This window comes from Pelmatolapia mariae, linkage group LG15 (genome assembly GCF_036321145.2).
Source record: "Pelmatolapia mariae isolate MD_Pm_ZW linkage group LG15, Pm_UMD_F_2, whole genome shotgun sequence".
In the NCBI taxonomy this organism is placed as follows: Eukaryota; Metazoa; Chordata; class Actinopteri; order Cichliformes; family Cichlidae; genus Pelmatolapia; species Pelmatolapia mariae.
The window spans coordinates 29,285,989-29,308,329 of record NC_086240.1 but is presented as its reverse complement, the minus strand read 5'-3'; the positions used below and the strand labels follow the sequence as shown (position 1 = coordinate 29,308,329).

General features: G+C 39.7%; 1 protein-coding gene across 2 annotated transcripts in view; it reads right to left on the bottom strand.

The window, feature by feature from the left end:
- Window positions 1-22,341, bottom strand: part of cd2ap (CD2-associated protein) — an 81,811-nt gene that overhangs the window by 4,971 nt on the left and 54,499 nt on the right. For both annotated transcript variants that reach the window (XM_063495110.1, XM_063495112.1), the window contains 7 exons: window positions 21,558-21,620; window positions 18,411-18,558; window positions 9,865-9,965; window positions 6,620-6,735; window positions 5,599-5,679; window positions 3,082-3,254; window positions 2,564-2,627 (listed from right to left, as the gene is read on the bottom strand). In XM_063495110.1, the coding sequence (XP_063351180.1) occupies window positions 2,564-2,627; window positions 3,082-3,254; window positions 5,599-5,679; window positions 6,620-6,735; window positions 9,865-9,965; window positions 18,411-18,558; window positions 21,558-21,620 (746 nt within the window). The remainder of the gene's footprint in view (window positions 1-2,563; window positions 2,628-3,081; window positions 3,255-5,598; window positions 5,680-6,619; window positions 6,736-9,864; window positions 9,966-18,410; window positions 18,559-21,557; window positions 21,621-22,341) is intronic.

Below are 22,341 nucleotides of genomic sequence, written 5' to 3'. Positions count from 1 at the left end.
TTATAGCAATGAGCTCTGACCATTGTTGCTCCCCATCATCTATTTGCACCATCCTCCTGTACTGACATGAAAGCACAATGTGTGGGATTAAACACCACAGATGTTATACTACAGTTCTCTTTTCACCTCCAAAACCCTGGATCCCACAGTTCCTACGATGCAACTTAAACATGTTCGCTGAATAACCGACCTGTTTTAACGATAAACATTGTCCATTGTAGGTGCTTTTTGTCATTAGCACTGAAAAAAAGGACCAAATAATGCTGATCCATCCCAAACTCTTTTACTTACATTATCTGAAGCTCAAACTGGAGCCGAGAAGAATCATAAACACAACTCTGAATAATCTGAGCTTAGAGTTAGCAAACACATTACACAACACTCTGATGGGACAACTCAGGACAGACAGTAATTGTTATGTGTATAGTTGGTGTAGTGTGTCCCTTAAGGGCTTAATGTGTTATTAAACAGTTACATTTCTTTACATGTGTAAAGGGAAAAAACAGAAGGCTTCATGTGCGCATGATGCTGCGGGGATGAAATCTTCAAAACTCGTAAATGCAGCCAGTGGTTTTTTTTTTATTATTTTGATTTTCATTAACGTGTGAGTGTTAACCAGGAAGGAAGAGGAAATAATCTGCTGCTGGTAATAAACCAAGGACACTCAACACATGCCAACGCATAGACTGCGAAATGAAACACTGCCTCAGGGCTGAAAGTGCAAAAAGAGCATTATGTGCTTTAAGCAAAAATATTCAATTGGTACTGATGTCAGCAGATTAGGAGAGTTTAATGAAGACAGCACGGACTGGAGTGCTTTGGTGTTTTGCCGTCAGCAGGACTTGACATTAATGAACAATGACTAATTATTGCATGCATTCATGTGTTCACTCATTATTTAGTGGATGTAATCAGTTACATTTAGACGGTCCCAGCTGTGATCAGTGATGGGAATAACGGCGTTACAAGTAATGGCGTTACTAACGGCGTTACTTTTTTCAGTAACGAGTAATCTAACTAATTACTATTCCTATCGTTACAACGCCGTTACAGTTACTAACAAGGAAACGCGGTCCGTTACTATTTTTCAACAAACAGACGGTTGAAGCTGTGTTCAGCTTACCGCATCTTATATCAGCTGCACGGAAGTAGCTGACTACGTAAGTAATCTGGACGCTACAGCTTTAAGCAGCTGCGCGCTCCCGCGGATGGTAATCACGATCACTGTCTAGCACAACACCTGGAGCTAAGGGGGCAAAACAATCGCATGAGTGCTGCTGTTTGACTGAGGAAGAATAAAGTAGTCGTGGTAAGCCAATCACATGACCATTTAAAGACAAAGCAAGAAGGTGATATATACCAGTTTTTAAATTGTGTTGATAGGCCACGTAAAACCAGAGTCATGATAAACAAGATATACGCGGCGTTTTTTCTTAATAGTTTTGCCACGTTAGCGCTAGCAAGCACTCTCTGCTATTGAGCAAAAAAAACAAAAACACAAAGCACAGGGGAAGTTTTAGGAGTGACGGAGAGAGAGAGAGAGAGCAGAAAAAGAGAGAGAGAGAGTTTTGAGATGTGAGAGGTTTGTGACGTTTAGCGTGTTTGGAGTGTGTAGTTCATGTGTTGTCTTGTGTAGTTAGTGTGTAGTGTTGTGTGTCAGAACAATGAGGCGACTGCTGTCTCCAGGTAGAAACAGGAGTGATACACCTGCTGCTGTCAGACCTGCAGGTATCAGGCTGTGATGTTCTCCTTTATAGTGGACAGAAATATTTGGAGTGGCACAAATAATTTGTGTGGCATCTTATTGAACGCAGAACAGCTGATTGTTCTGTAAATAGTTTGAAATGGTTAGTTAAAAAAAATCAAGGTAAAAGGTAAATGGATGCAAATAACTTTGTTGTTTGCAAAACTTGTGCATAGGATTTTAAAATTGACAATTTATATTTGCATTTAAAGTTACGAAATATGATTCAATAAACATGTTTGTGGTTGTTACAGTAAAATATATAACTTTTTCTACTCTGATTTTATGGTTTTTGTCTGATTTTAGATCAATTGTGTTAATACAGTATGTCAACATGAAAACATAACTGTAAATTCAGACACGTGAGGTTGTGCTGAAAAGGATGATACCAAACAAAGCAAAGTAGATAGTTTTTAAAGGTAAAATGTGGAGGGAAAATCAAAAGTAGTTAAAAATGGCCAATTATACCCTGGACCCCAGAGGGTTAAACGTTTTTTTTTTTGTTTGTTTTTTCTAAAGTAACGCAATAGTTACTTTTCAAGTAATTAATTACTTTTAGAATATTGTAACTCAGTTACTAACTCAGTTACTTTTTTGAAGAAGTAACTAGTAACTATAATTGAATTACTTTTTCAAAGTAACTTGCCCAACACTGGCTGTGATCACATAGAACTTCTATTACTGAGTCAGTAGAAAGTCACTAGTGAACGGAGCTGGATGCTGTTCATGTGTGCACAAAAAGCATCAATATTTGTCTAAACTAATGGGTCTAATGAATGTGGACAGCTCAGCGTGTGTTTCAGTTGCGAGCCATACTACCTGGAGGGACACACGCTTTTGCCTTTCGTCATCCAGCTCTCCTCGAAGCTCAGCGATCTCTTTCCTGGAAATAAACGAACAGAGATGTGCAACCTTAGCATGTGGCTACCTTTGCAGCAAATATCATAAATATCTAAACACTTTCTTCCTTTAAACACACCTCAGAACCAGTTTCAGTGCCTCAAATGAACTTTGAGTTAATGTGGTCAGAATCCAAAAGACACATATTATAATACTTATTATAACAAGCCAGGATGGTTTTAAAGGGAATGATGGTTGGAAAATGCTTGAGGCGATAAATCAGCTCGACAGAAACGGTAGCTATTGCTAATTCAGAGAGACAGGAGTACGCATTACCATTTCAGTGGTATTGGGTTTGGCAGTAGCGTAATAATTTGATAATGTTTTATTTATAATAATAATGTTTTATTATTTTATAAGGTCAGAACCTTGAAGAACAATTTTAGCTTTCCATTCCTGTCCTGCCCTCAAACCTTATCAGGCTCATGTGTCCTTACATTTGCTGGGACTTGAGCAGCTCCACTGTGAGCTGCAGCTCCTTCATCTGGCTCCTCAGCTCCTCCAGCTGGGAGCTCGACTCCTCATGCTCCACCTTCGCCTTGCTGCCCAGAGAGGCTCCGAAGTCAGGCTTGTGGAATGACGGCGACTGGGATAAGGTGTTTGTGGAAGGCTATTAAGACATGAGAGGAGAAAAATGTAAGACGAGAATTTTCTGCAATAATTCTTTTTTGTGTGTCTGTTTTGACCTCCAATCTAAAACTAAATTTAATTGGATGTTTTTATCTTGTCATTATAATACCTGCACCCTCAGGGAAAAGTATCTGTGATGCAAGTTTAATGGTGAGGTTCTCAAATTAAATCCACTGTGACAGCAGAGCAGATGAGGAATTTAAATCCAATGCTACAGTGTAGGAAGAAAAACACGGGGCTGATTTACACAATGTGATTATGAGCCTGTTTTCCAGTGAAGGGGGATATTCAGTCTTTATCACCCCATCGCACAACCGTGTCTTCATGTAGGTAAACAACACTGAATTAAAGCAAAATAACATAAAGTGCTGCATTTGTAGCTCCTTGAATTCAGTGAGTGTTTGTTTTTGGGGAGACGGTGGCATCATTTCCACAGAAAGTTGAGCGTTTTCAGAAAAAGTGATGTAATGCTAACAGGATTGTGTGACATGCCAAACTTTCCCTAAAAAGCCAACTTGGGGATAACTTTAGCTTTTAATTAGACAAATCTGAAAGCAGAGGACTTGAAAGGAACCAATCAGATGGAAGCCTCAAGATGAACAAAGACTGTAGGTAATGTGTCAGGAAATAATCGGAGTATGTGAACTGTAAATGTGTGATGGTGAGAAAAAAGGAGTAACAGGGGCTGCGCAACAGCTTGTTTGACACGGGTGTGACAACTTCCACTCTGGTGGTTTATTCTGACCTTACAATCAAGACATTGTTTTTACTGTTACACTTAAAAGAATATGTATGTAGCTGTGTACTCCAGATGTGCTGATGTGAGGCTTGCATTGGGTATTGGTCAGATACTGAGCCACAAAAGCTGGACGGGTATTGGTGACGACAAGCCGATCCACGGTCCAATCACAAACAGCTTCTACTCGTTTTTTTTTTTTTCCCCAAAGGTTTTTTATCTAACTGCAAACTGTGGTCAAAGTGAGCCAACATGACTGAAAAGGGCCGACAACAATGATGTTCCACTTTCTTTCGATTGTGCACTTGATTGCTTTCACTCTCGTGCTCGGTCAGAGACCTTATCTGAGAAGCTAGAAGCAGTAATAACACATAGTAATACACTGTGACTGAATATCATTCACTTCAGCTCTTTACTGCCAGGTGCACATCTGTGTGCAAACAGGAAAAATGAAAAACATTAAATTTATTTTACTGTATTTATTCTGGGCCTGTTTTCATTTATCACTTCACTAACAAAGTACACAAAGCTGTGAGGATTCCTGACACATTCAATTCTCTTACTCACAGTGAGAGGTGCGGATTATTAATTCAACACTGGCATCAGTAATGGAGCAAGACCAGAGTGGAGTTCCAAGTTATCACCTAATGTTTGCAACCTTGATTGTGAAGCAGCATCTATGAACCAAGAAACCAAATACCACAAACATGACTGAGAGGTCCAGTTGGTATGAAGGTTTATAGGATGCATCGAAAAACACCTTTTTGTACCAGGCTGAAAGAGCCGTGTTATGGTTTTGCAGACATGTCAGCATTAACCAGGTGATGTTGACTTATCTGCTAGTTTGGATGTGTGACATTCATGGTGACAACATAGTGAATAAAAGGCTAGTCACCAAAGCCTACAGAGTGGTCACCACCAGTTCCTAGGAAAAAATATATAGAAAGCTCCTTATGATTGCTTTGGACCCTAGAATCTTGTTGCAGCTGTGGTTTGATAAGACGTCTTTGATTTGTGCACAAACATTATCCACCTGCTCTCTGAGCTGTAGAGAAACTGAAAAGTGCGACACAAACCAAGAATGGAGACAGTCTGCCTTAAAAAAAATGAAACAGCTAAAGAAAGAAAAAGACAAACCCTTTTCATTTCATTTTTGGTGCAGCATCTTCTCTGCAACTGATTTACTCAGCAACCTCAAACTACTGCCAATGAGATGGCGACGACTTGCTTCCCTAACAACCAGCAGTTGCATCGCATCCAATATGGCGGACAACTTTTGACCAATGTCCACAATGTCACATTAGAAGCCTCAATGTGGACTGGAGTACCATGCTGACTTGATTTTAACATAAGCAGGCAGTGTGCTATAATGTTTAGTTCCTACCAGATTCACACAACACAAACCATCACTGCTGTGCTACCATCAGCAACGCCGCTGGCAACAGCTGCCATCACTTTCACACGTTTATACCCACAGATCTGCTAAGACCATTCATTCTTTGCTTGATTTCATGAGGCAGTTATGTCACTAGCGGGCACCCGTTACTAAACTAAAGGTTTCCTCTAAACAGACATGAAATTAAATTACCTTTCTGGTTTCCGTTAGCTTTGGTTTGGCATCTTCTTCATCAATCTTAAAGGTTTTCTCCACACTCACTTCCTTGTTGGGCTGTAATGGAAAAGATTAATGATGATTAAATTCTGACTGACTGTCTTGACTGTGAAACTAAGCTAAACTAAACTAAAAAACTTGACAAGACTCTGAAGGACGCGCCCATCATCAATGGTTGAGCAAGTTGATCTTTTAAAATTACATCAACATGAGTAGCTGACTGACGTTTTGACACAAACGTCTGATCTGAAAGATGACTGGAGGAAACATTAGCCGGAGCTGTGACATTTGTGTGGAGGTCTAATGCGTGTGTGGAGGTGCAAACAGTGGATTCATGTTGGGATAAAATGTGCTGCTCGTGACAGGGAAAACAGGAAAAGCTGCAGACTCCTGAAATGACTGCATCCGTCAATGACAGTTAACAGCTACACTATTAGCTCTAGCGTCATGGTAGGATTTGTAAGGAGTCTGCAGGTATAAAGAAGTTACATTTTTAAAAGAAAAGACGCCAAACCTGTGATACAAACGTACACCCGACATGAAAATAAACTGATATAAAGACCTTGATGTCAATTTAATGATAACAGTATTTGGTTGCATTCAAGAATGTGGTCCAAATGTGGGAAAAGCAAAACACCTGCTATCTACAGCAGTTTGCTTTGTAAGGCACCAGCTTTGAGCAAAAACAAGGACTGCTGTTCTAAAGCCATTTGTCTTTGTTTTCATGAAATCTCTTTAACTATCAGGTGAAGGCTTGTATACTAAAGTTGTCAGGGAAAAGAAGAGATTTCTTCTGTCCCATAAATAATACATAGGAACAAATATAGAGACCAACTTGCAGAAACTATATTACCAGACGTCAGCCTAACTTTTAACATGAGATGGTAAGAATGATGAGAGTAAGAGAGACGGCTCCTCATAATAACCATCCAAAGAAAAAAGGTCAGTGTCAACTTAAAGGGAGCGGGGGATTGTTAGCGCTTGAGTACATCCTCACCAATTGTCCTCCGCCAAACTGCGTGGGCAGCCTCCTGCCAGTCATCTTTGGTCGGTTGGTCGTGAGGTGAGAGAGCTTCTCCGAGGTAGACGACAAGTCATCAAAACTCATCAGATCTGTTGAGGCCAGATGAGAGAGAAAGAGGCGGGGGGAGGGAAATAATAGAATTATTTTTCAGCACAACATTTCATCCACAAGCGAACCGACACTTTCAATAATTTCCTTTGATTCACTTTGTGAGCAGTTACAGTGCATTCAAACAGTTTGGCTTTTGGTTTATTTTCTGCCTCATTAACAACATTAACCTCCTAGGACCTGGCGTCCACATATGTGGACATCACATTTTGGGTTGTCTAGACCAAAATACTAAATTTAGCTCCACAAGGGCCCGTTATACGTTTATCATCTTCCAAACTGAGTTGATTGGTTCAGCTACCATCACTACCAGATCAACTGTCCATTTGCACATGTGAGAAGGTAACTCTACTTGGACAAACAGCCCGAAATGTGTTGACAGAAGCATTTCAGGGATTTAGAGTCATTCTACACTCCAGATGTGTTAATTGTGTTAAAAATTGTAATTGCGTTGACCGTGATAGCAGATTAATTTGTGTTAACGCGTTAATTTTGACAGCACTAATAAAAACAGTAAAAAATGTCTTCTTTAAACACTTAAATCTGCTGACACAAGGGGCAGCTTTCATATTTTTGGATGATGAAGTAACTCCTGTTTGATCCTCCTGTCTGACCCCTGGAGAAACACGTAGGGTGCTTGAGTCAATATTGACCCTAAAATTACAGCAAGAGAGGGGAACAAAAACTGTGAGGAGCAGATATAACTGAAAGGACTCATAGTTTGATTGCTCATGTCTTGAAAGAGCAGAAGAGACCAGTGTAGTCACCTACAGAGGCACAGAGGAACCGCGAGGGAGGCTGAAAGGTCTCAGAGAAAGGACTCCTGAAATAGATTTAATAGAGCAGACCTGAGTTGCTTTCACTCAGGGGTACTGTTTGCTACAGCTGAGGTGCTAAAAGTCGACAAGTCTCCAGAAGCCAGTCTGTCACGCACAGCCATGAAACATGAAAGTTCAATCTCAGCTGCAATTCAAGCCAGCAGTTTACCGCTGAGTAGGTGCAAAGTGCTGTTACACAGTACTCAATGTTTTTCACCGTTCACTTTAAATGCAGCAATGACTCCATTCTTCCTGGCCTGTAGTTCATTGTGTTGTATGTAAACAACCTCATGTCACGTTAACATACACGTGCAGTTAAAAATGGATATCAGGCTTTTACTGATAAAACTGCTTGTAAGATCATTTAGCAAAACCTTTTTAAGTACCTGTTTGTGTTGTATTCTTTTTTTTTTCCAGATCTGCTTAGCTGCAGTCACTAAACGACCTGAAGAATTGTTTTTAGATTAAAAGCCTCTGATTAGATCAAAGCTACTTTCAGCTGCTGCTTTGCTACAAGGGGGTCACCACAGTGGGTAGCTGTGCATGTTTGATCTGGCAGTTTTACGCCGGATGTCCTTCCTGCTACAACCCCACAGAACGTTTGCACCTCTGGCTGAAAGTGAATCAGCAACCTTTTCCTTGCCAAGTGAATGTCTAACCCATGTGACACATGAAATATACAGATATTTATGAGTTCTTACTAAAACGTTAGGACAACCCAGTTTAAAAATAAACTTATTTTGTTCTCACAGCAAGTCATGGATTACTTGTTTAAGCTCTCCCCAACTTTGCTAAGATCAGCTGGTGGGCCTGTCAAGCGATAGCTATGGCCAGCGCTAGCGGTCCAAGTGGAGGAGCAGAGGAGTTTGCGGTATTTAAGCAGCCCTTTGCTGCCCAATCCGACCGGGCTAAAGCTATTACAAAAGCTATTGGGGTGTTGAGCTGCAGACGGGAGGCCGTATTCCGTTGTGCAAAACAAGGGGTTTAAACTATGATGAACGTGCTCGAGCCACGCTATGACATCCCGTTCGCGTCCACTTTAGTGGCAAGATCGTTCCAAGCATGTATGAGCAGGAAAAAATTTAAGTTGTGGCTGAACTGTCCCAGGCATCTTCTGTTGCGCCCTAACTACTACAAATGGGTGGACCTCCAGGGCAACGGAAAGCTACGTGACCGTGACAGCTCATTATATCACAGCAGAGTGCGATATAATGAGCGGTATGTATTGTTGTAGGGTCTACCTTACAATATAAAGCGCCTTGAGGCGACTGTTGTTGTGATTTGGCACTTTAGAAATAAAATTGAATTGAATTGAGTGGTAGATACAAAGCCCTGTACTGCCCTATATTGTACCATAATTTTTTTTTAATAATTGTGTGGAATGAGTCTTGAGTTGAATGTTTTTTAACAGTCAAAAAATACTTCAATAAGTAAATGTTAAAATTTTGTCTTTTTTCTTTTTTTGCTGATCCGAAAATTGATCCGATCCGTGACTTAAAACCGTGATCCGATCTGAACCGTGAGATTTTTGATCCGTTGCACCACTAGCCCATATATTGGCAAATAGCTCAGAAAGGTAATATATAGCCTGGAAAAAGCAAGCAAAACAGAAAACATTTATGACTGGCCTCCTAGCATTCAAGTCTTATACAGACTAACAAGCTTAAGCTAATTAGGTACACATGCCATACATGAGAAATTTCTTATCTATAGTTACAATTTTGCACTATACTAACAAATCAGAAATGAACTGAAATTAAATTATTATTTTTCTTTGGTTTAATAAATGGTGTTGGTATTTTGGTGGCACTTTTTTGGTGCCCTTCATGAATTAGTCGTGATTTTCTGACCAAAAATTTTAAATCTGTGTTCAGAAATGTTATTTACCACAGTCACAAAAAAGACTTACTGTCAAAGCAAAAGTCTTCTGGTGAAGTCATTTATTGACTTCTTAATCAGAATCAGAATACTTTATTGATCCCTAGGGGAATTTTTTTTTTTTTTTTTTTGTTACAGTGCTCCATTACAAACAAACATTAACAAAGACAGACAATACACTAACTAAGAATAGCACAATATATACAGGCATATATATATACATAAAGTCACTTATTAAAAAATAGCTGAAAAAGAAAAAGAAACAGAAACCGACAATAATTAAAGTAGGAAACAAAACAATAGATATACTTTAAGTTTTTTTTGTGTTTTTTTTATGTGGCTACAGTTGAAATAATTTGGTACCAGGGGTTATGACTGTAGCAATCTGACATGCATGTAGTAGTATGGACATACCTGTATCCGACTTCTCCACAGAGTCTGCAGACACCGGTTTGGTGAGAGGTAATGGCTCGGAGTCAGACTTTGGTCGTGTGGATGGCACCTCTCCATTGTGCCTGTGGTTAAAAGAGAAAAACTTCACTTTAGCAATATCAGCTACAATTTAGCTGATATTGCACATTTTATTTTAAACGAATAACAAAATTAATTGTTCTCATCATCCCATCTGATTTCTAAAAGTTATTAAAGTCTGTGCTGAAGAACATCACAGTGTGTGTTCTGGGGATCACTTGGTGGGAAGCACTCACTGTGAGGCTGGCCTGTGGAGCTAAATACCTTCCAGTGCATTCACAAATACTCATGGGTAATGTAACAGCTGCCTCTGTGGTTGGCTGGTAATGTCACCTCTTATAGAGATCGAAAATGTGACGTCAAAACCGCAAAGGATTGTAGGTACGAGTGGCAAGTGGTACTAGCGCACGCAGGCTTTCACAAGAAAACAGTCACACAGCGATAAAAAGAAACACAAAGAATGGCAAGAAGCTGTTGTATTATTAACTGCAATAGCCGGTCGCATGACAGCCACGGGAAGCTGACGGGTAAAGAGATCGGTTTTTATTGGATTCCGTCATGGAAGAGAAATTGTTCAAGCCATGTTTCCGAAGTAACAAAGAGCCGACGGATGGCCTGGATTGCAGCCATTTGAAGACCAAATATAACATTTGAGCACACTCCAGCTCACATGTTAGTCTGCTCCAAGCATGTCCACAAAGGTAAGTCTTTTGTTGTAGTTATTACATAATTTATCATAACATAATTGTTGATGTAGGTTACAAATAAGTCTTATATTGATTTGAATTGAATTCGTTGCGCTATGCTGCTTTGTTTACTGTGCCTTTGCGGGCTAATGTTTGTTGTGTTTTGTAGGAAAACCAGCCTTCAAAATGCTGGAATGCGATCCAGACTGGGCACCCTCTATCAACCTGGGTCATACCGAGTTTAAAGCTGCTACCACAGCTAGATTTGATCGGTTAAGAGAGAGAGCGATATCAAAACAGCCACGAAAAGTCCCGCATATATGTGCCCAAGTGTTGTATTGAAGCAGTCAAGTGATGAATAACTGTTTTCCAGTATGTTGTTTTGATATGGTTATTTTTTTTCCCCCAATGTTGATTTGTTTTTAACCGAAGCAGCTAATAAAGCACAATGGAATACAATTTTGTCTCTTTCTTGTAAGATTCTATAATAGAATGAAACAATGATGCCAGTTATAAATAAAGACAATAAATTGAATGAATTACGAAACACTTATTTATTTCTATTGGATCTGAAAATGTTGTGTAATACTACAAACTGAAACAACAAATAGATTGCGTTGGCCTGTACAGGAGATAAAGAAAAAAAATTTAACAACAGCTGTGAAATGGAATAGTCCAAATCACCAAAGTAAACTGGACCTGGGCTTGTTGCAGGGATCTGAAGTTACTAAACATTTTGTGAGCGTATGCACTCACACTTAGGACCATATAATTATAAATATGTGCGTGATGAAGTTGGGCAGCACGCTAACGTCTTTATTCCACTCTGTATGCTCATATGGGTCTAACCCTTTCACTCCTTTGATGTTTTCCTTGTACTCTTTTTTTTGCCTTTTCGTCAAGTCTGTCTTTGTACGGACCTGCCGTGTTCTCCTTCGTTTTGTACATAACTGTTTTTGGGGCAAATAAAATGCAAGTATGGATTAAAACCACAGAATTAATGGTTACCAGTGCTAGAAATGCTAGCGCTTGATGCAGTGTTTTGATTTTGCTGCCACTCGTACCTACAATGCAACGCGCAAGTCACGTGGTCTGTCGATCTCTATTGTGTGCAATTAATTTTCTTGTAATTCTGTGACAGCCTTTTTATTTTCTCTCTACAAGTAACAAGCTGAGGGGATACGTTCTCAATACTCAAATCTCATTTCTCTGATTATCTGTTCCATTTTTTAAGCCTAACATTAGGAGCTGTTTGCCCTGCATAGCTTTTGTTTTACCAACTCACATTTTATAAATTTTATTTTTAAGCATTTGCTTTTCTGGATGTGCAAGCTTTTGACTAATCACAGTACACCTAGATTTCCCAAAGTCTCTCACTTGCTGAGGAAAAAAAAACTACTACAGAGGTGTGTATTTAACCCTCTGGGCTCTATCCTGGTCATTTGTGGCCACTTCACTTTTGTTTTTTCAACCATTTTCGTTCTGTTAATGCAAATGGAATGAAACTTCCCAAAGGTGTGTATTTTTTTCAGATTTTTTAATTTTCAACATCAGCTCCTTAATAATGTCAATAATACAGTGGCTTGCAAAAGTATTCGGCCCCCTTGAACTTTTCCATATTTTGTCACATTACAGCCACAAACATGAATCAATTTTATTGGAATTTCACGTGAAAGACCAATACAAAGTGGTGTACACGTGAGAAGTGGAACGAAAATCATACATGATTCCAAACATTTTTTACAAATAAATAACTGAAAAGTGGGGTGTGCATAATTATTCAGCCCCCTGAGTCAATGCTTTGTAGAACCACCTTTTGCTGCAATTACAGCTGCCAGTCTTTTAGGGTCTGTCTCTACCAGCTTTGCACATCTAGAGACTGAAATCCTTGCCCATTCTTCTTTGCAAAACAGCTCCAGCTCAGTCAGATTAGATGGACAGCATTTGTGAACAGCAGTTTTCAGATCTTGCCACAGATTCTCGATTGGATTTAGATCTGGACTTTGACTGGGCCATTCTAACACATGGATATGTTTTGTTTTAAACCATTCCATTGTTGCCCTGGCTTTATGTTTAGGGTCGTGGTCCTGCTGTAAGGTGAACCTCCGCCCCAGTCTCAAGTCTTTTGCAGACTCCAAGAGGTTTTCTTCCAAGATTGCCCTGTATTTGGTTCCATCCATCTTCCCATCAACTCTGACCAGCTTCCCTGTCCCTGCTGAAGAGAAGCACCCCCAGAGCATGATGCTGCCACCACCATATTTGACAGTGGGGATGGTGTGTTCAGAGTGATGTGCAGTGTTAGTTTTCCACCACACATAGCGTTTTGCATTTTGGCCAAAAAGTTCCATTTTGGTCTCATCTGACCAGAGCATCTTCTTCCACATGTTTGCTGTGTCCCCCACATGGCTTGTGGCAAACTGCAAATGGGACTTCTTATGGTTTTCTGTTAACAATGGCTTTCTTCTTGCCACTCTTCCATAAAGGCCAACTTTGTGCAGTGCACCACTAATAGTTGTCCTATGGACAGATTCCCCCACCTGAGCTGTAGGTCTCTGCAGCTCATCCAGAGTCACCATGGGCCTCTTGGCTACATTTCTGATCAACGCTCTCCTTGTTCGGCCTGTGAATTTAGGTGGACGGCCTTGTCTTGGTAGGTTTACAGTTGTGCCATACTCCTTCCATTTCTGAATGATCGCTTGAACAGTGCTCCGTGGGATGTTCAAGGCTTGGGAAATCTTTTTGTAGCCTAAGCCTGCTTTAAATTTCTCAATAACTTTATCCCTGACCTGTCTGGTGTGTTCTTTGGACTTCATGGTGTTGTTGCTCCCAATATTCTCTTAGACAACCTCACCGTCACAGAGCAGCTGTATTTGTACTGACATTAGATTAGTCATTAGCACTCATCAGGCAATGTCTATGGGCAACTGACTGCACTCAGATCAAAGGGGGCTGAATAAATACGCACACCCCACTTTGCAGTTATTTATTTGTAAAAAATGTTTGGAATCATGTATGATTTTCGTTCCACTTCTCAAGTGTACACCACTTTGTATTGGTCTTTCACGTGAAATTCCAATAAAATTGATTCATGTTTGTGGCTGTAATGTGACAAAATGTGGGAAGTTCAAGGTGGCCGAATACTTTTGCAAGCCACTGTATACACTATATACCAAATTGTTCCTCTTGGCTCTATCGTGGCCATTTTTGGCCAATTGAAACCCCTTATAACCACCTTTTTTGATTCCTTGTTACTGACAGTACTATATCATGCAATTTAGGTAAAATTGCTTTCATTCTAAACTCAACACATGAAAATTGTAGTTTTTCATGTTCTTTACCAAATTACATCATTTACCCATTTTTGGCCAAACAAGCAATTTCATGTAATATTCCTAGTTTCTAGTAGCGGCCTTTGATGGCTTACCACACTCCAATGCACCAAAATAATGAAACAATTTTGACATTGGGGCAATCGTGGCTCAAGAGTTGGCAGTTCGTCTTGTAATCGGAAGGTTGCCGGTTCGAGCCCCGGCTCGGACAGTCTCGGTCGTTGTGTCCTTGGGCAAGACACTTCACCTACCGCCTACTGGTGATGGTTAGAGGGGCCGATGGCGCAATATGGCAGCCTCACTTCTGTCAGTCTGCCCGAGGGCAGCTGTGGCTACAACTGTAGCTTGCCTCCACCAGTGTGTGAATGTGAGAGTGAATGAATAGTGGAATTGTAAAGCGCTTTGAGGGTCTCGAAAAGCACTATATAAATGCAATCCATTATTATTATTACATAGGTTTGATCTTAAGGATCTAATAGTTTGTGTTTGTGCATGACATTGCAGCACAAACATGTATTTGCAAGATAGACTGGAATAAATAATGACGCATCAAATATTACATAGGCTGCAGTGAATTTCTGTCGATGCAGGCTACTGAGCTTTGAGGTTCCCAGTCAAACTTAGCTTCGAAGCACATGCTAAAAGCACTTTTACTCTTGTATTTTTCATAAAAAGATACCATACCCAAAATATTAACTCTAAAAAACCCCAAAACCCAATCACAGGCCATTTTGCAGAGTTCAAACCTGCAGCTGCAGCTCAAACGACAACAACACTGTTTGTAAACGTGTCCTGGAGTTTATGCAGGTGCAGACAGTGCTACTGCTATAAGTAAGCCTAACAGCTTCCAGATCATTTATTCAGGCAATATGGCAAGAAGGTCATCACTGCTTCAAGCACTGTCTATATGATCTGGTCAGAGAGCAAGGACAGCAAGCAGTCCTCTGCTCTTGAAGAAAAGACATCTGCCCAAGATGAAGAAACTTCCTCTCCAGAAGATGAGGGGACAATCTCCAAAGAAGCTGACTGCATCACCACTGATGAAGAGTACTAGCCAGTGCCTGAATCCTCTTCTTTGGGGGAGGATTGGGGTTGGGGGGCATGGAGGTGGAGGCCGAGCAGCTGATGGAAAAGAACATAGGAGCATTTTCTGAGACAGAGGAGCCGGCGACTAAGTGGATCCCTCATGAAAGGAAAACCATGTGGGTCCCACTACTGAAGAGAGACTGCTCTACAATCCAGTACCCACTGGTATCAAACCAGGGCTCACCCTGTATGCAGTTCCCTGCATTAGCAGCCTGAGATCTACTTTTGACATTTTTATAACAAAGGAGATCTTTTAGCTGCTGTGCACCCTTACAAACCTGCACGGGAGGCGAAGGTGTGAGGATTGGAGGATTATAGATGAAGTGGAGATGTGAGCCTACACCAGGATAAAGCAATACATAGCATGTTGGATGACAACACTGGAAGTATCAGGAAGTAAAAAATGGCATGGGTTCAGACTCCAACTGATGGAGGAGGACAACGTCTTTACTATGGTCACCTTGGCAGAGGAACTCCTCAGATGAAAACTGGCACAGGGGAAACAACCCAGAGCTCCCTCCCCAGCTCCTCCAGTTGCAACAGAGGAAGATTTTGTTGTCTGTCTTTGGCTTCACCAAAACTACCACGGCGATATCCCACATGCCAAAGCAACAGAGGAATGTGCTTCTATTGACAGCAACACACAGGAAACCAGCAGTCAGTGATGGGGAATAGAGGACGCCTGGAAGCAAGAAGCAATCCTGCACTACAATAGGCACAAATACAGCTTGGATAACTTAGAGAGGATGTTGGCAACTTGAGTTGTTGAAGGAAAACTAACTGATGGCTGCTGGCTCTTTTCTCCAATCTCCTGGATGTCTTGGGATACGATGCCTTTGTCCCGCCGGAAACAACTTCACTGACGTGGGGGAGTCCTCTACAACCTACAAATGAAGAGTGATCCTGGAAGAGCCGGGGCACATGCTGGTGACCTCAACAACTGCAAGACACCCTTGTTCCTGATTCTCAGCCACTTCTGCCATTGATCTCAAGATACAGTAGTCTGAACCACAGTGTGACCCACACCCCACCAACAAAATGAGAAGAAGGTGCAAAAGGCACACCTCCAGGATTGGAACAGCAGCCCCTTGCACCAGGTGTAGAAAGTGTGCCTACAAAAACCACTCTACTGTGGTTAGCACATCTTGCTGCTAATGAGGATGCACACAGAAGCACACACACTGGAATATAAATTTTGATGATTTTTGTGGTCATTTCAGTGGTTATTTGGTCATTAAATGGCCTTTCTGGCCACTAACACACCATGTGGGATTTTCTTTTTGGCCATTCATCCCCCCCCAAAAAATAAAATAAAGTAAAAATAAATCATTGTTACTGTTACTGGTACTGATCTGCAATGATGATTAAAAAAATATTAGGTTTCATCATTCATATGCTAAAATATGTTAACTTCATTGCTATTTTCCCCCAAAAGCGTAGTAATAATACATAATCTGACTGGTATTCAAAGGGTATAATTTCTGAATTTGAATTATATTTTGGTTTTCATGAGTAGGACCGGTGCGAATTTAAAAAATCAAGTCAATGAAAGTAGAATTTTATAGCATTTTGTAAACATAAACAGGGGGTGGCCATTGTTGGCCACGAACAAGCTGAGAGGGAGATTTTTTGTTTTTCTGTCACTGCACAAAAAAACAAAGATACATAAAACTCATTGATACTTTTAATTACTGCTATGCATCTAACCTCCATCATGGTTAGAAAATAAATCAATTTGCATGTATTATTTAAAAAAAAATAGGGATGTAAATCATTAAAATTATGTGATTTAACTGGTATTTAAAGGGTTAAAATTCTGAATTTGAATGAAATTTTAGTCTTGATGAACAGCACTGATGCTAATTTAAAAAAATCAAGTCAATGAAAGTAGAAAAAGGTTTTAATATATATTAATTTTATAGCATTTTGTAAATGTAAACAGGGGGTGGCCATTGTTGGCCACGAACAAGCTGAGAGGGAGATTTTTTGTTTTTCTGTCACTGCACAAAAAATAATGATGCATATATAATCATTGATACTTTTAATTATTGCTATGCATCTAACCTCAATCATGGTTAGGAAATAAATCAGTTTGCATGTATTATTTAGAAAAAAAATGGGGATTTTGTGCTTTTATCCCTATGTAAATCATTAAAATTATGTGATCTAACTGGTATTTAAAGGGTTAAAATTCTGAATTTGAATGAAATTTTGATTTTCATGAACAGCACTGATGCTAATCTAAAAAATCAAGTCAATGAAAGTGGAAATTTTTCTTAAAATATATATGAATTTTATAGCATTTTGTAAACGTAAACAGGGGGTGGCCATTTTTGGCCACGAACAAGCTGAGAGGGAGTTTTTTTGTTTTTCTGTCAATGCACAAAAAAACAACGATACATAAAAGTCATTGATACTGTTAATTATTGCTACACATCTAACCTCCATCATGGTTAGAAAATAAATCAGATGGCATGTATTATTTGGAAAAAAAATTGGGGTTTTATGATTTTTTCCATTTATGAGTTCCTAGGATTATGTGATCTAACTGGAATTTAAAGGGTTAAAATTCTGAATTTGAATGAAATTTTGATTTTCATGAACAGCACTGATGCCAATTTAAAAAATTAAGTCAATGACAGTGGAATTTATTTTTAATATATATTAATTTTATAGCATTTTGTAAACGTAAACAAGGGGTGGCCATTTTTGGCCACGAACAAGCTGAGAGGGAGTTTTTATGTTTTTGCTCTCCCTGCACAAAAATAACAATGCATTACAATAAGTGTTGATGTGAATCAATTACATGTCCCAGACTCTACTATTAATAATACAAGAAATTCCAGTAGCACTGCAATTATATAAAATTGTGAGATTTGAGGTTGTCTTCCAGCTAGTGCAGTGGACAAACAAACTGGTGTTTGTCCACTGCACTATGTCAAAAGTAATAACTATTTTATATTTATGAAAAGAACTGAAGTTAGTTAAAACCTTTATGCAGAAAAAATGGCAAAAAAACAAAAAAATAATAAAAATTACAGACCTAATCTGTTGGTGGCCACTTTTGGCCACGAACAAGCTGAAAGGGTATTGATTTTGAACAAACCCAGAGGGTTAAGATCCCTCAAATAACAACACAACTTGGAAAAGAGAAAACAAAACAAAAAAAAACAAGCATTGGACTCAGAGTAACTAAACTAAAACTGTGGTTAAGCACATACCTATGAAAAGACTAGATACAATTACATCCTAGTAAATTACATTTGGTGTCAATATGCTGCTCAGTATCGACGTAAAGCACTGTAAATTAAACCGAATTGTCTTTTTTTTTAACCCAAAGCTGCAGTGGAGTTTATCAGTGGTGTTCAAATGATGAACAGATACTTACTTGAAGCTGGGTGAGGAAGCAAGAGGCTTCTCAGGCCTCTTTGGTGGGATCATTCCTGGTCGGCCTTTCCCTGGAGGAGGGACCGGCTTCTTGGGCGGGACTAAGGGCGCAGCTGGTTTAGGTTTAAGATCTGGTATGGGTTTGTCAACTGGAGAGAAAGAAGGGGTCAGGTAGATGTTAGAAACAGGAAATATGAACCAAAAAGAAAGGAAATGGGCAGAGAAAAGAACAAGAGGGGAAAAAAGATCATTTACTGGCTGAATGAACTATTTTACCATCATGTTATGCTGCCTATTCTACAATTACACACTGTAACTGAGAGTAACTGATTCTTCTGGGGAGCTTAAAGAAGCAGGACAAAATGGTGTACAGCAGTTCATCAGCTGATTCTGTTTGCCCTCAGCTGAACTTTAACATGCTGATGACAGAAACTTTAAACTGCCCAACACCCTAACCATGAGAAGCACAAGATAGACCAGACTAGATTACATACACAGATAGATAACAGATAGAAAGATGGGCAAATAATGTAATACACATAGCACGACATGTGTCCTGATCTGTTGCTATTGCTTTCCACAGATCTGTTGTCATACTGATTAGAAAACAGTGATGTGATTGTGTGTCATGTTACCTACCTATTAACCAGGAAAAGCATTTATTGCGTGAGCAATCATCTGTGACAATGCAACATAATTGAAAGTATCAGCTGTAATGTCAAGCGGCAATGTTTTCTGGAAGACCAATTAGCTTTACTTCCACAACAGCTACTGTGATTCATTCTTTTCCTGTTTGTCTGCTGGTTCCTTTACTATGAACATAAATAACCCTGTGTGATTCTTAGATTTTTCCTTTACCTCCCATGAAGAACCTCCTAGGACACAAATGGAGAGAAGAAAACAAAAAGAAACAAATACGAAGAAGCACTAGGATGAAAGACAATAATGTCGAGGGAAAAAGAGATTAGTGTTACAACTTGTGTGTGTGTGTGTGTGTGTGTGTGTGTGTGTGTGTGTGTGTGTGTGTGTGTGTGTGTGTGTGTGTGTGTGTGAAGTGAAGACTTGAGGAAGAAATTTAAATATGCAGAAGTTGGAAAAAGAAATGACAGCAGGAGGTATTGCTGATCCTGCTGACCCCCTTATATCACTGTTGCTGTTATTCAGTCACACACTGTTAAAACCCGTATAAATACTTCTAGCACACATGAAGCTGAAACTTCAGTCGGCATCATTTTACTGCTTGCACTGCAGATAAAGCCCTTCAAGTCTATATAAACAGAATTGCATAACAATTCATTAATTATTAACTTTTGGTATCAATTGTCCTTGACGTCTACCTCCTGAGAGGCATGCTACAAAGCCAAAGAAGCCTTACCATGTTGAACTGATGATGTACTATGGACCTTAGAGGCTGTTTTTCCCTTTATTATGGAAAGGATCCAGTGATCATCTACCACTATTGTCCTCTACTCTTCCACTCTTTATTTACAGAATGTACTAACATGCCTGAGGCCAAATGAGCTAATATGTGTATCCAGACATTTCCAGATCCAACTGCATTTGCTTTGGGGTTTTTATTACAGATTTTGGAATCTCTACACAATCACAATGAAGATTATCTTCTACCATAAAGCTTTAATCCTGAACACCCAATTAATTACATCTAAAATGATTACATAAGACAGACACCAACTCAGCAGTACGGGCAGCTTCTAGCAGGGACGCACACACACACACACGTTCATTTCCTGCATTCAGCTCAGCAAGAGAAACTGCGCTGACAGCACTAGAGTTTGCTTCAACATGTGCTGTGATTATACCATAAAAATAAACTGACCTCAGGTGTACAGGTGTACAGCAGCCACCACACAAGTAAACTCATTAAATGCATCCACCTCCCCCACAAGTTGTGAAGCTGGCTAATTTTTTACTATAAACGTATTTAAGTTTGAAAATCTTATAAACCTTACCTGAATATTATTTAAAAGAGAGACATTAAACCGAGAAAGTGTTGTTTTGTTGTTGCTTTTTTAGCCCGTGGGGCAGTTACCTACATACATCCTAATGAATCTGGACCCAGGACCTGGATCTTGGGTCATATCGGTTTTTTTGTGTATGGCAGTTTTTATTTATATTAACAACATGGTTTTCTGACATACACCATACACGTACAAACATACACTGAGATTTTCCACAATTCTTCCAGTCTTCTTTAAAAACGCTGATGGTGTCACATTTAAATGTGAACCAAAATAGTGTTTGGATATTTAATCTGTTGCATTTGCAACTTAAGTTTTAATATACGATTTAAATGCAAATTACTGCTTTCTGTTTATCTTCAAATAGTGCAAGTGTTTTAGCCTTTTCTAGAAGCAGTACTTTCCGGAAGGGAAAAAAGAACCAGTATATTTTGAAAACCTAATTTCCATCGATGAAGGAAAAACGTTCAAATGGACAAAAAAGTAAGCGAAAAGTAGAAGGGAGACACAATATATAAGACCCCACTAATTGTGAAGCTGAAGAAAAGTCAGAGAACAAAGGCTTTGAGAGATGAAGACAGTGAAGAAAGTGAAGACTCGAGACAAAAACAGCAACAACAAAACCGACAAAGGAACCATAAGAGGCGCTTCTGGTAGACACAAACTCAGACTTTTGTCTTTTAGAACTTTCCATAAAAGCCATGAGAATATGAATCAATGTCTTCTAAACTTTTGAACACTAAAGTTAAACCTGTGGTTAAAGCTTTTATTGACTGTGTTCCAGTCTACCCAACATTTTCAGCAGAGTGAAGTGAGCTGGAAGGAGCTGGTGACAGTGAGGTGCCTAGTAATACCTAGTAACATCAGCTTCTTACTTCATAAATCCTCTGTTAACTTGTGTTTTCTTCAATTTAAACCAAGCAGAGAGGAAGGCTGCTTATCCAACAGTATGCTGAGTAAAATGCCATGTGGCAGAAGTAGGATGGATTTATGCACCGAGCGAAAAGGCCATAACAGGAAAGTAATATCGGATGGAGATCTGTGTTCAGTGCCAAATTTGGAGGGAAATGTCAAAAAAATTTATTTTGATATGTGGAGCAAAGCTGTGAGCAATGTGGGGAAATGGGAACATAAAGAAGGATGCGAGAAAAGACGGAGTGCAACCGTACCTCTGTCCTCTGGCCTGACCAGATGAGGCTTCTTGTCAGCACTCGGGATCTCCGGCTTAAGAGCTGAAAAACGAAACATGGTCCGCACAAGAGTCACCTCGTCTGTCTGACACGACTGACTTGAGACTCACACAACAGAAAGGAAGACACTTTCTCAAGTAAACACAACAAAGCACTGACACAAATACACTATCCTCTACCAGACACTTCCAGGCGGGTATGAAATTAGCACAGAGCTGCCACATGACTATTACACTGTGTATGTATTGGTGGGTGCACACCAGTGTGGTTTGGTTATGTTTGACATCTACACATTAAGAAAAAAAAAATCTCTACACAGACAGGAACTCATGCGCACACACACACACACACACACACGCACACACACGCACACACACGCACACACACACACGAAAGTGCAGTCCTAGCAGGATATGAATGCAAACCCTGTGGTAAAAAAATTATGCAAATGTGCATTTTGCAAACTGTAGATGCTGCTGCTGATACCAGGGACTGCTGTCTCTATACCCAAACTCAGTCACCACGCAGCCTTCTACTTGAAGTAGAAGTAGATCACACACTTTGGGCTTTCATGAATGTTTCCTCAATCAGTTAAATGTAAACAAAGAGTACATGGCAGAGGATCCAATCCTTTTTGGATTTCAATCTACTTTCTACCATGTGTATATATACACTTCTTTTTTTTATGAGTTGCTACAGTTACAGGATCCCAGCATGTACACAGGTGCACTCAATGGGACATGATGATGGAAAGATCCTGAGT